General features: G+C 38.8%; 1 protein-coding gene across 1 annotated transcript; it reads right to left on the reverse strand.

Moving 5' to 3' along the window:
* Nucleotides 1-4,798: 4,798 nt before the first annotated feature.
* On the reverse strand, nt 4,799-8,445 carry LOC103730452 (serine protease inhibitor Kazal-type 7). Its single transcript, XM_008828672.2, has 3 exons — nt 8,391-8,445; nt 5,904-6,054; nt 4,799-4,882 (listed from the first exon to the last, which is right to left on the reverse strand). The coding sequence occupies exons 1-3, from the start codon at nt 8,443-8,445 to the stop codon at nt 4,837-4,839; spliced, it is 252 nt and encodes an 83-aa protein (XP_008826894.1). The 3' UTR covers nt 4,799-4,836.
* Between the last annotated feature and the right edge of the window lie 5,301 nt (nt 8,446-13,746).

Raw genomic sequence — 13,746 nt, forward strand, 5'->3', positions numbered from 1 at the left:
ATAATGAAAAAAGATGAAGACTAATTGTTCTTTAAGTTATTTGCATGGTACTGGAGAAATGGCTTAACAGCTAAGAGTATATGGTAGTCTTTCAGTAGACCTGAGTTTAATTCCCAACACCATGTCAGGCAGCTCACAACTTCTTGTAACTCCAGTCCCAGGGGATCCAACTCCCTCTTCTGGTCTCTGCAGACAGAGAAATAATGAAAAAAGATGAAGACTAATTGTTCTTTAAGTTATTTGCATGGTACTGGAGAAATGGCTTAACAGCTAAGAGTATATGGTAGTCTTTCAGTAGACCTGAGTTTAATTCCCAACACCATGTCAGGCAGCTCACAACTTCTTGTAACTCCAGTCCCAGGGGATCCAACTCCCTCTTCTGGTCTCTGCAGACACAAGCACACATGTGCACATGCCCTCCCCCATATGCATAAATAAAAATTTAAAATTATGAAAGAAAATTATTTGCAATCAAGCATTTTTTTAATGTATACATAGTCAATGACAACAATTATTTTCCATTGCACAAATGTGTTGTGTGATATAGTAGTCACACTTATTTTTCTTCCTAAGCATGGTTCTAAACTTTCTAGATTGAATGTTGATGAGTACCCAGAGACTTTCTTATTGAAGGAAAAGTAAAAAAAAAACCAGAATAAGGAGACTAGAGCAAGCAGTGACCATCATAGTGCAGATTGTTTCTTTATTATGGGTACATGATGAACTGAAGCTCTGGCTGAGGCTGAGGCTTCGTTTCAGACCTCTACTATCATGCCTGACTTACATCTCGGTTTTCAGTGCTCCACTGATATCCGATGGATTTCTACATCTGATGGGTGGTGTGTTGCATGAGGGTGGTTTTATTCTTGGTCAACCTCCAGGGGTTTTAGGTCTTAGTGTTAGGAGATTTTATTAGTTACTTTTCTGTTGCTGTGAAAAAAACATGAACCAAAGAAACTTATAGAAGAGTTTATTTAGCTTATGATTCCAGAAGGTGAGAGTCCATCATGCCAGAGAGGCACAGCAGGAGAGGTAGCCAGAACAGAAAGCCAAGTGATCACATCTTCAAGCAGGCACAGGAAGCAGAGACCCACTGGAGATCCAGCAAAGCTTAAGAACCTCTAAGCCAGCCCCCATGACCCGCCTCCTCCAGCATAGCCACACCTTCTAAGACCTTCCAAAACAGCACCACCAACTGGGGACAAATATGTCCAGCTATTTGGAGCCTATGGGGGACATTCTCATTCAAACCACCACCCAGATAGAGTTATATCAGGAATAGGAAAGTTAGATGTGATATACAGAATCATTGAAGAGATCAGAAGCTCTGATTTCTAAGACACCTTCCAGATGATACAAGTATATGTGCCACTGTCTGACAAACGCAAGGCCAAGATTACAAGGGGAAGATCATCAGTGACTCCAGCAGAAGTTTGATTTCTTATACTTGTCCACACTTACACTTCCCTGGATGTGATACTCAGCACCACTGTGTTGGCTCTTGGCCAGTTCAAGAGAAATGTTGCAACCACAGGACAGTGCTGCCATTCCTTTCACTATCTTAAATAATTAATCCATGCTTGCAGAACTTTACAGACTTGTGCAGAGCAGCAAAACATCTAAGTTACCTCACACATCCATCCACTCCAGAAGTAGCAAAAGACATGGTACTCTGCCATCTTGACTCAACTCTCACCGCAGATGACTGTCCTTTCGTCCCTTTCTATACTCTGCATAGTGCAATATTTTCCACATGATGAAAGTTTGAAGAGACATGCAAAAGTCAGCATCAGGGAGTGAGAGAATTCAAGTCATGGTCACTTGGGTGGTGGTATGGCCCACTTCAGTGGGTGCCCAGTGACTTCAGATACTTCAGATAGAAAGTGAAAGCCAGGATCAGCTGAGGGAGGCTGACCACCTCTGAGGTTCACCAAACGGGAGGAATGAAATGGTGGAAAAGCTGGGGTGGCACATACAGGGTAGAGGATGAAGACAGCTCAGTGCTCCATGTACAAGATCTTCAGCTAGTGTCTGCAGAACACACTGGTGGGAGATTGGATAGTGTTACTTGGTCTCCAAAGCTTGTGGATTTACTTTTGCAACTTACTAAAGAACATTCCTCCTTCTCTTTGGTGTTAAAAGTGAAAGGATATTCACTTCTGAAAATCTTCTTGCTGTTGCCAAAGTCATCAAGTGGAGTTTTTTTAATATTGGAAAATAAACAAATAGACAAACAAATAAAAAATGAATGAATGAATGAATGAATGAATAAATAAATAAATAAATAAATAAGTCTGTGTGCATGTATTTGTGCTGGTGTGTGTTTTCGTATACCTGTATGGGTACATATACACATGTGTGCACATGAAAGTGAAGGGTTGTGACTAACCTCAGGTTTCATTCCTCCAGGCGTCTCTTAAGGACCTAGGGCTCCCTGATTTGGCTAGGCAGGCTAACCAGTTGGCCTCAGGGATCCACCTGTGTCCATCTCCCCAGTGCTGACTTAACAAGTGCCTATCACTTTTTATATTGACGCTGGGGGATTGAACTCAGGGCCTCATGCTTGAATGGCATTTTACCAACTGAGCTTTCTCTCCAGCCCTTTGTAGAAAAATAATTTTAATGAAGACCTAGTATTCATTGTCAACTACTTGGAAATCTATTTATTGGAAAAAGAATAAGCTTCTTTGTGTAGTAGTGTCACTGAAACTGTTGGTTGATGGTCTTATGGATGCAAGTTTCAACTCTGGATAAGTACATCATGAACACTGCACTCAAACACTAAAGAATGCACTTTTTCTCAGTATCCCATGGAACTTTCTCCAAAATCAACCACGTATTAGAACCCAAAGAAGTCTCAACAAAGGAAGATTGAAATAACATTCTATAGTCTATCTGACTACAAAGGAATAAAACTGGATATCAACAGCAAAAACTACGGAAAAAAATACAAACTCATGGACACTAAATGCCACAGTACTGGGTCAAGAAGAGAAAAAAAATCATAGAATTGAATGAAATTGAAAACACATTTCAAAATCTTTGAGACACAAGGAAGGCTGTCCTAAGATGAAAGTTTATAGCACCAAGTACCTACATTAAAAAATTTGAGCAATCTCATATTAACTTAATGATGCACATGAAGGACTTGGAAAGATAAAAATTAATAGCACCCAAAATAGTAGATTGGAAGAGACAATCAAAATCATGGCTGAAATTAAAGAAATAGAAACAACAACAACAACAAAAATAAAAAGAATCAATGAAGTAAAAAGTTGGTTCTTCAAAAGATTAGCAAGATTGATAAAACCTTTAGCAAAATTAACCAAAAGAAAGACAGTACTCAAAATAATAAAATCATAGATGAAAAGGGAAGCAGTACAAAAGAATCTGAGGAAAGTCAGAGAATCATAAGGACATACTTTTAAAATCTATACTCCACTAAACTGGAAAAGCTCAAACACACACACACACACACACACACACACACACGACACCAGTCTATGATAAATCAAGATGAAGTCAAGAATTGCATGGACAGTGATTAAACACCTTCAAACCTAAAAAAGCCCAGGATCAGATGAATTCAGTTCAGAAATCTACTAGACTGTCAAAGAACTAACACTAGCACTCATCAAATTATTCCATAAAATAGAAAACAAAGAAACACTTCAAAATTCTTTTTATGAAGCCAATATTACCCTGATATTAAAACCAGATCAAGAACCAACAAAAAAAGAAAATTATAGGTTAATCTCGCTAATGAAGATGGATATAAGAATTTTCAATAAAAGGGACTAGAGAGATGGTTCAATGGATAAGAGCACTGGCTATCCTTGCAGAGGACCTAGGTTCAGTTCCCAGCACCTACATGGCAGCTAACAACCACTAGGAACTCCAGTTCCAGAGAATATGATGCCATTTTCTGGCCTCTGTAGACATTGTATGCACACGGTGTACTTATGTACATGCAGACAAAACACTCATATACATAAAATAAAAATAAATAAAAATTTCTCAAAATACTTGCATACCAAATTCAATAGGATATCAAAGACATTATCCACCATGATTATGTTGGCTTCATCCAAGAGATTCAGGGGTGGCTCAACATAAGTAAATTAATAAATGTACTCCTGCACATAAATAGATTCAAGGACAGAAATAGCATCACAATAACCAGACCTTTACAGTAAATTTACATTTCCTCAGGGGCTGGTAACGTTTCCATCTACATTACAGTGGAGACTGACCCAGAGAAAATATGGTTTTCTTCTAGAAAGAAATGGGGACAACCTTTCTTCTGGGAATGACTTCTTAGAATGAAAGAGTTTTGATTTATGGAACTTTGAAAACGAGATGAAAATAAAGAACGAATGTGGTCCACGGACTAGTTCTCAGTAGTTACAGACTTTAATTCAGAGGCAGGAGTTCATCGGCATTTGTGTTTCTGTGTGGATATGTCTCATGTGGTAGGCGAATCTTTTGTTTTTCGACAGCACTCAGTGTTTTTTGTTCAAAAGTTTTTCCTGAGCAGCAGGAATTGTGTGTTTTTCAATTTTTCTTTATAATTGAGATACCACACCTCATCTAAGAAACACAAACACAAGGAAAGGTAAAATTTCTGGAGACAATCTTTTATTTATATGCCAAAAGCAGCCAATCTTTCAGGAAACATGAATTTGTAGGGATGAGCACAAAGACTTTGTATGATCAGTGAAGGTAACTGAGTCTGACTTTGACTGCCAGAACATCAGCAAAGAAGGGAAGTCCGTCAAAGCCAGGCCATGCTGCATGTGATGAGGGCAACATTGCTCTTCTTTGTTTATAGAAAAGTTAGCAGTGTCCTTCATGAAGAAATTGAATTTTCCCATTACTTCTCCTAAAGGAAGACATGGTTAACAAGGCTTAACATAAGCAGAAATAAAAGCTGAAAGGAACAGCAAAGACTATGAAGTAGAACGACTTTCCACAGATGAGAAAATCTGAGTTCCAGAAAAGTCATGCCTTTCTCTGCCACAGGCAGTTTCTGTTGTTTCTTGCAACAGTCTTGTCAAGAGTGGAAGTTCCAAGACTCAACGATAATTTACCTCTTCCACTGATCCCAGAGTCTGGAGGCTCGCCCAAGGTCTTGAAGCAGCAAAGAAGAGGAGTCTTACGGAAGGAATTAGGTGGCCTGTCTCAGTTTCCCCTGATGCAAAGTAATGGTGTGGACACTACATTACCATGTCACCTCTCATGGGCCCTTGACCTTGAACACTAGTTTCAAGGTCAAGCCTCTACATGTGTCTGTGTTAGAGAATCTTTCCTTCTGTGAAGTGAAACTTCCAAAATAGAAATGAGTATGTAGACATGTTCTTCTGTGTTCAGTCCCAATTTGGTATTCTAACTTGCTAAATTAACCACAAAGATCAGAACAGGGGATATAAGATAAGTATCCCAAATCTGGTGGCTTAAAAGAGTGTTAACAATGATATAAAGTTGACTTGGTATAAGATAAAACTTCCTTTCTTCAAACAAGAAGTTGTGTGGAACTCCACTTCTTAAAACAGTAAAAACTGAATTTGGATTTGGGGGGTTCACTCCAAATGGTCTTTTAACCCATTTGGGGACTCCTGACTTGCCTTTCTAGAATCTCTGGGCAACAGAGACAGAAGTTTGAAAACTCATGGACTTGTTAGATTTTCACAACTAACTGACAGAAGTTGGAGAATCTGATGGGATAGGAGCAGTCCAAGTTGGCACAACAGCTGCTTCAACCCTGGTCTGTCTATACTACTGTTGGGTCTCTGTCCCAGAAGCTGTTCTACATAGGAAGAAGTAGATGATATAGGTTTAAGCAGGAGCTTGGAAAGGGGAGGAATTTGAGTGGAGAACTCTTTTTCTTAATATGAGATACTCACAAGCTCTCTGTACACAACTTGCATTTATTCCCATAGGTGATATAGTCAGAACCACAAACTGGCAGATTTTCGATGGGGCAAGGGATGGCCACCACAGGGTACTTCTTGTATATGCTGCAGTCTACCTGGTTAGACACAAGAGAATGTCCTGCTTTTCTCAAATACCTCAAGTGAGACTATTTCAGTTCAACTGGACAGGTGACAGGAGTCAAAGGCTCATCCCTAGTGTTCTGATGTTGTTGGGGCTGCTTTTATAAGGAGCAACATTACTACTAGCACTACTGCTACTTTTTTACTACTACACTTGGTGAACACTGCAACACATCCTGTGCCAGACAGCTAAGTTTTACAGGAATTCCCATTGTTTGATGTTCAGAACAACTGAATAAGGGAAGTTCTACTATACCTGCTCTTTATAAATGGGGAAATGATTGCTTAGCAGGTTTTTTTCACTTTCATTCATATGCCACATGAATTTATTTAAATTTCAAATTTTGTTCATTTTAAGAAAATTTAAAAAATATTGAACTGGTTATGTAGATCAGTGGTAGAGCACTTGTCCTAAGAATGTTCAGCAAGCTGAATCCAAGCACCAGAAAGACAAAAACAAAAATATAAATAAACAAATCCATAATAATTTATAATATTAGGTTTATGAAAAGTATTTATCTTAATGTTTTCAAAGAAGTGGTAAAAGGTAATCTATTGGCTTTGCTCCTCATATGTATTTTACAGCAATTCACGGTTGCAGCAGAATTTTCTTTTTATTTCATATCATTTAAAGAGAAAAAAATCCTAATGAATTATTATAACCCCTTTGCCTTAAATTAAGAAAAGCAGTTTAAGCCAGGCGTGGTGGCGCATGCCTGTAGTCCCAGCACTTGGGAGGCAGAGGAAGGCAGATCTCTATGAGTTCAAGGCCAGCCTGGTCTACATAGTGAGTTCCAGGACAGCTGGGGCTACAGGGAGACCCTGTCTCAAAAAAACAAAACAAAACAAAAAACAAAAAAAGAAAAGCAGTTTATCAGGTGTAAGTTTATAAAGTTGTGACCAAGATCTCATCTGGAAGCTATCTTTTCTTTAACTCTGGGTTAAAAAATAACGGTGATGCATATGATTGCTCACATTTCATCTCATATTCTTTTCACTGCCTTTCAGACAGAAGAAGCATTTTTTAAATCTATGCTTGTCCCTCCCCCCCGTTGCTTTCCCTACACATGCTGAATTAACCATGTATCTATGTTTTATAAGCATTTGTTGACTAAAGGTTGGCCAGTAGAAACTGAAATTAAAACGATGCTCATCATACTCACCGTTGTTAAAGGGTGACTGGTATCTTCTGAAAGACAAATACAATGGAACTATTAGAAATAAAGCAAAATCTGGAATCTCATCAATCAATGTAAGACTTCTTCAGTCAAAGACTTTTTATTTCTTCTGACAACTAATTTAAACATAAATCCCATCCTCATACAAAATCCCAGCTAAGGAATTTGAATGGCCAATGAGTGAGGTAAGTTCTTGGATCAGGCAAGCAAATCTAACTTCCTTCTTTCAGTAGCTTATAGTATCTCTGATAAGATTTAAAGTCAGTTAGCATTCATGAGAACCTGAATCCCCATCACTGATATACTTCCTTTTCTAATCAATATAAAGACATGTAAATGACCATTGGTGACATATGGGCTTTAATCCCAGCACTCAGAAGGCAGAGTAGGTAAATCTCTGTGATGTAGACGTGGCTACCCTGGTCTACATAGCCAGTTCCAGGCTGACCTGGTCTACATAGCAAGTTTTAGGCCGGTCAGAATTACCTAATGAGACCATGTCTTTTAAAAAAGTGAATGAGTGTCTTTAAAGCATTAGAAATTTATTTTCATTAAGCATCTTTTCACCATTTAAAAGATGAACTGTTGCCTTAAGGCTTTTGGGGAACTGTGGTTTATTTTGATCCTCTGTATTGAGTTATGAAGACATATAAGTATTTCTGCGTCTTTGCAACAAGGAAGAGTATCTAATAACACAGTTTCCAGTATTATGAAATTGAAGACGCATGGAGAAATGAAAACTTTTTTCGCTCCATGAGTGCCAAGTAGGTATCCTTGCAGGGAAAGATACGGCCCAAATCCCTCAAACTATAGCTGGAACTAAGATCCTTCAGCCAGCCCCAGGCCAGAGCTGATATTCCACTTTAAATACACATGATCAGACATTTATCACAGCTGCTTAGATCTTAGGAGGAACTCTTTGGGAAACAAATAAACAAACAAATGATAAAACAAAAGAAAATGCCCAGTGGGAGGGAAATCATGCCTGGTAAGGTAAACCTGGCCAAATGGCCATAGCTGGAGAGCCATAGACCCTAGAGAAAAAAATAATAAATGAATGAATGAATGAATGAATAAGTAAATAAATAAATAAATAAATAGTAACAATAAAAGTAAAAACTTCCATGACTGTATGCTGCATGGTATAACTCAAACTCACCTGAGCTGCTGCAGTAGGTCATGGTGCAGAGCAGGAGACCTGCAATGATCTTCATGGTGGAGATGGCTGGGCTCCAGAGGCTGCTGCTCTGAGATTGTCTTCTGTGGGGCTGTGTTTATATGCACCAGCCTTGGTTTCTCCACCTTTCCTGTGAGTTCATCCAAAGTCAGTATTGGCCCTGAGAGAATCCCAAAGCATGTCACACCCTGAGGGTGTCACAGTCTTTGTCACTTAATTGCTGTTTCCCATCTCACCCATAAGTAGATTATTTGAGGTGAGAAGTATTTTTCTGCCTGTTGCATAGATGAGGACTGTTACTTACGGTTCTAAATTTCACACAGAAGAGAGGAAGTATTTGCTTCATGTCTCAATAGTGAAATAAAAGAACATAATAAGCTTTGTTTTACTCAAATGGGAAATATTATGCTCAGAGAAGTGAGGGGGCTCCTTAGTTTATTTGAGTCTCCTGAGAAAATAGTTTTATTTTCAAAGCAATGAACCTAACAAGCAATCTGGGATCTGGTGAAAGGAACAGTAATGCTAGGGTTTAAGAGGCTTGGAGAAAGATGTTGACATTTTTCTAGCTGTCTAATCTTGAATAAGTCATGGACAAGGCTGTGAACCTGTATCAGTCAGGAAAGTGTAGTACTAGTTGCTTGTAATTTTGAGATTTCTGTACAAATTTGTTTTTGTATGTCTATAAGTATATAGTGATCACCTGATGGTTCTGCATGGATTTTACTGTTCACCAATTGTTTAGAGCATTATTGTCTGGTGATGTGAAGTTATATTCCTCTTTCCAGAAATAAAATAAGCATTCCATCCCAAAGAGATGTCACTGTCATTTCCCTTAGCCGTCACAGGGATATCCAATGGTCTTTTCTAACTGTAGAGGCTGGGGAATAAATGTGATCAATCTTACCTTGTCCATTGAAGGTCAAAAGGGTCAAAAGAGTAGCAGTAGTTGACAAACAGCAAAGAGACCATGCCAGAACTTGAGCTCCATCCTCTGTCCAGTGGGGTCCATCATCAGTCACGATAAAGTTATACATCATTTACATGAAAGTCTATTCTAAAGCAGAATGCATTTCATTGTTATTCTAGTTATTAGTGTTATCAACAAGGAGACAAGACTCAATGCTTAGATTCTGATATTGTAAACTACATTGTTCATGTACAGCTGTCCAAGTGGCTGCTGTTTGTCTACAGAGTTCAAAGACATATTCCATGAAGATCTGAGGCAAGGTAGTAGGTGCTGTTCTGTTAGTTCGTTGTTTAATAAGAATATTTGGAAACACAGCATCGACAAACGATATTAAATAAACTATAATGTACCACCCTCTAAAATTTTAGCTTTTGCATCTTTGGGGAGGCAATATAATCTTGTGGTCTAAAACATGAACACGGAGTCCAATGAGTCTCATTTGAAATATCCTTTAGAAATTTGACTCTGTACCCTTGAATACACATTTGCTAACCTCTATAGGCTTTAGTTTCCTCATCTCTGAAATGACTAATGTTTACCTCATGGGATGTTTTAGATTATTAAGTGAAATTTTACTTAATAAAATTAAGGTGGAGAGGGCACTTAATTTGGGGAATTTGATCTGAAAAATGTGTCACGACAATTTTGTTGTTATATAAAAATCACAGAGTGTAATTATACAAACCTTGATGATATAGTCTACTACACAGTTAACTGATTGTAAATATCTGTATATAAAATCTGTATGCATATAGCTGTACACATACACACATATAGGTATATTGCTAAGTATACAAGTACATATATTGTAGTCTGTTTCTTCTTGGCCACCTGAATAAAACACCATGAAATTAAAGCACAAGGGTATATACTACAATTAAGAGCCACAGTAGATGTAAAGTAATTGAGGCTGTACCTGAAAAAACACAGCAACATACCATTTTATAGTAAAACTTCTTTTCATATGAAATACTAAAATAACAAAAGTGATATATATATATATAAATTAGTCATGTATTAACATTATCACACACTGTGTACTTGTATAATTTCAGGTAATGTACTTTTAAATGAAGGGCAATGTGGTAGAGCTGTTTACATCTCATCATCGCAAATAGTAACGTGACCACTGCGAAGCACAACAATGTTTACTCATTATTGTAATTACCCTCATGGGGTAATACAGTGCTATATTAGAGATGCTACAACATGACGAGGTGACCAGGATTGTTTTCAACTTCACTGTAATCTTATGGAACTACCAATGTTCATGCAATGTGCTGCTGACTGAAACGTCATTATACATTATGTGACTATATATATATGTACATATATATAATCCCTTTTATGAATGTGCGTTTAATGTGTATGTGTACATGTACATGTGCAGCATATCAGAGTGCTAGACTCATAATCAGTTATTGATACAGTAGTTAATATTATATGATGTAATTTTCATGTAAACACATTAAGTGAAGAAATTTTATTGCCCTAATTTTACCAGTGAGTAAGTTGAGGCTCAGAAGACTTGAATAATTTTCCTAAGATCATGATACCAATTACTGGCGGAGACTCTGCATAGAGTCACAGAAAAGAAGTAATGGTTCTAATAAGGACAGTCAGTTATAAGTTCTATTTTTTGCTGTGAAAGTTTGTAGATAATGAATACCAAGCAAAATCCATCATATTTCAAGATGGGGTATATATTTTTGTATTTAGAAAGCACATATAAAAATATTTTATTTTATGTGTACAACTGTATTGCCTGCATATAAGTGCACCTCTGTCAAGCAGTGTTCACAGAGGTCAGAAGAGGGTGTCGGATACCCTGGAACTGGAGTTTCAGACAGTTTTTAACTGCCATGTGCATGGTGGGAATCAAACCCAGGTCCTCTGTAAGAGCAGTCAGTGCTCTTAGCTACTGAGTGATCTCTTCAGCCCCAGAAAGCACATTTTTTTAAATTTTGGTCTTTTTGAGACAGGGTCTCTCTGTAGCCCCAGCTGTCCTGGAAGTCACTATGTAGACCAGGCTGGCCTTGAACTCACAGAGATCTGCCTGCCTCTGCCTCCTGAGTGCTGGGATTAAAGGCGTGTGCCACCACTCCCAGTCCAGAAAGCACACTTTTAACAAAGAGGAGTAGGTATGAGATCAGGGTTTGAGTGTCAGGGAAAGAGAAAAGAGAAATGACAGAAGCTTGGCTTCATTCAGCAAGTCTGGATAGGCTGAGCATCTTTAAACCAAAGTAAAGAAGAAGAAATATTTTTAAAAAGAAAAAGAAAAAAGAACCCCGAACAACAAAATAAAATAAAAAAGAACTATAAGATACATTGTAATTCAGGCTAGAGAGGTGGCTCAGTGGTTAAGAGCAATAGCTGCTCTTGCAGAGGACACAGGTTTGGTTCCCAGCACCCACATGACAGCTCATAATCATTTGTAACTCCAATCCCAGGGGATTCAATACCCTCTTCTGGCCTCTGAAGGCATTAGGCATGCAATTTGAGGACTTACATACATGCAGGGAAATACTCATATACATAAGATAAAAACAAATATTTTTTTAAGAGATCCATGATAGAGGTTGGCTAGCTAGAGGCCTTTACAAAGGGAGGACATAAGATTAAGGAACAGATGAAGCACCATCCCCTCTGACACAGGAGACAGGTGATTAGGTAAGAGGGTGAATATGGAGACTGCTATTTAGAAAGATAGGGGTAAAGGCATGAATGGAGCTCATCACAAACTGATTTTGGCAGCAGAAGAACTGAGTTCTTCTGCGGCTTGAGGAAGTTTGATACTGACATTTATGGGGATATATCAGATCATCCACAGTGGCTAGAAAGATGGATGACCACTAGACAAAATTAGCATCCGATTGGTACTGTTAGTATTTTACTGTATCTCTCTCAAAGTTCACATGATTCTGAGTGAAAACTGACAGTGAGCTTTGGATGTTGAATGATTTTTGCCTGTGACTTCAGAGGGCCGTGTCTTTATGTGTTAGGGGTGCCGAGGTTTGGAAGAGTGTCAAGTATTCCAGATTTCTGATGGACTACAAAAGGTCAAGGTTTAAACAAGGTTTGAATGTTGATTCATTAGGTGTGGAGAAAATGAACAATTGTTTATCGAGGCTATTGCCAAGAGGCAAATGCCAGGTTTAATTTCTCAGGGGTGGGTCTGAGTGTACATCCTCTGGGTGTATCCAAAAATACAGCAGAGGAGGATGGGTAGGGATTAAGTTCTATGGTTTTAAAAAGTATGAGAAGCAGTGAGGTCAAGGGATCAGGTGTGGGCTTGCTTTAGGTTTTGGTAACTAATTACAGGGAGAAGAAGTTTTTATGCTTGGATACTAAGCTACACATTTTGTGGGATAGGAAATCAGGGCTGTGGAGGTAAAAAGCAATCCAAACAAAAGGGCAGCCTGTTCATTCTTCTTTCTGTTCCTTCAAAACAGGAGAGTTCAGTCTTTAAGAGGATCACTCTTGTCATGAGTTCACACAGTGGGAGGCACTGTGAAAATAATGCAGAAAACATAAAACAAACACAAAAAAGTTAATCTTGTGTATTTTTCCCAAGTAGATTTGTAATGTCCAAGAACGGTCAGGATAGCTCCTTAGTGGTTCACTGGAGTAGGAGCTGAGTGAGGAGTTCCTGATCAGTTACCTGGAAGGACTTGGGAAGTTCCACCACAGCTGGTGTCCCTAGTTCTCTTAGGGTCCCTTGCTCCTGGCGCTATTAGACAAACCATATAACACACCTGTATCTGAATTCTTCACAGTTTATATCCTGGGTAGGGGAAATAGAGTAACTTACAAAGGCTAAGACCTAGCACACCACTCACAGCGCCCAGCTCTGATCTGTGGCTCAGGGGCCCACTGTTTCAGAAGGCTTCCATGCCCCCCACACAGCCTCTGTTAGCTTTCACTCACCCCTCATGGGCCCACAGTCTTGTCCCAGGTCGGTAAATGCCCCTCTCGCATCCATGCTAGCGAGACACCAGCCCCTGCACCCCACTTCTGTCTAAGATGACCCCAATGCGCCCTCCCTGGCTAACTCTCTGCAGTGCCCTCTCTGTAGCTAACTCTCTGCAGCCAATTCTCTGCAGCAGGCCCTGCCCCTCGGAGGAATAAGTGCCCCTCGGGACTCAGCTGGCATAATCCAGTAACTCCAGGGATAGAATTTCATAAGAAAACCAACATATATCTAGCACTTAATGTATATTTGATCTGTGCTGCTATGGCTCTGTGAAATATCTCTTTTAAAACTTTAAACAATTTCATGAGGCAGGTATGGGTATTCACTTTGTTATTTAGCTGAGGTGACAAAGTCTTAGAACAGTGGCAGTTTAAATGATGCTTTTGAATCAGTCTAGT

Source organism: Nannospalax galili, unplaced genomic scaffold, assembly GCF_000622305.1.
Source record: "Nannospalax galili isolate Female #2095 unplaced genomic scaffold, S.galili_v1.0 scaffold4514, whole genome shotgun sequence".
Lineage (NCBI taxonomy): Eukaryota > Metazoa > Chordata > Mammalia > Rodentia > Spalacidae > Nannospalax > Nannospalax galili.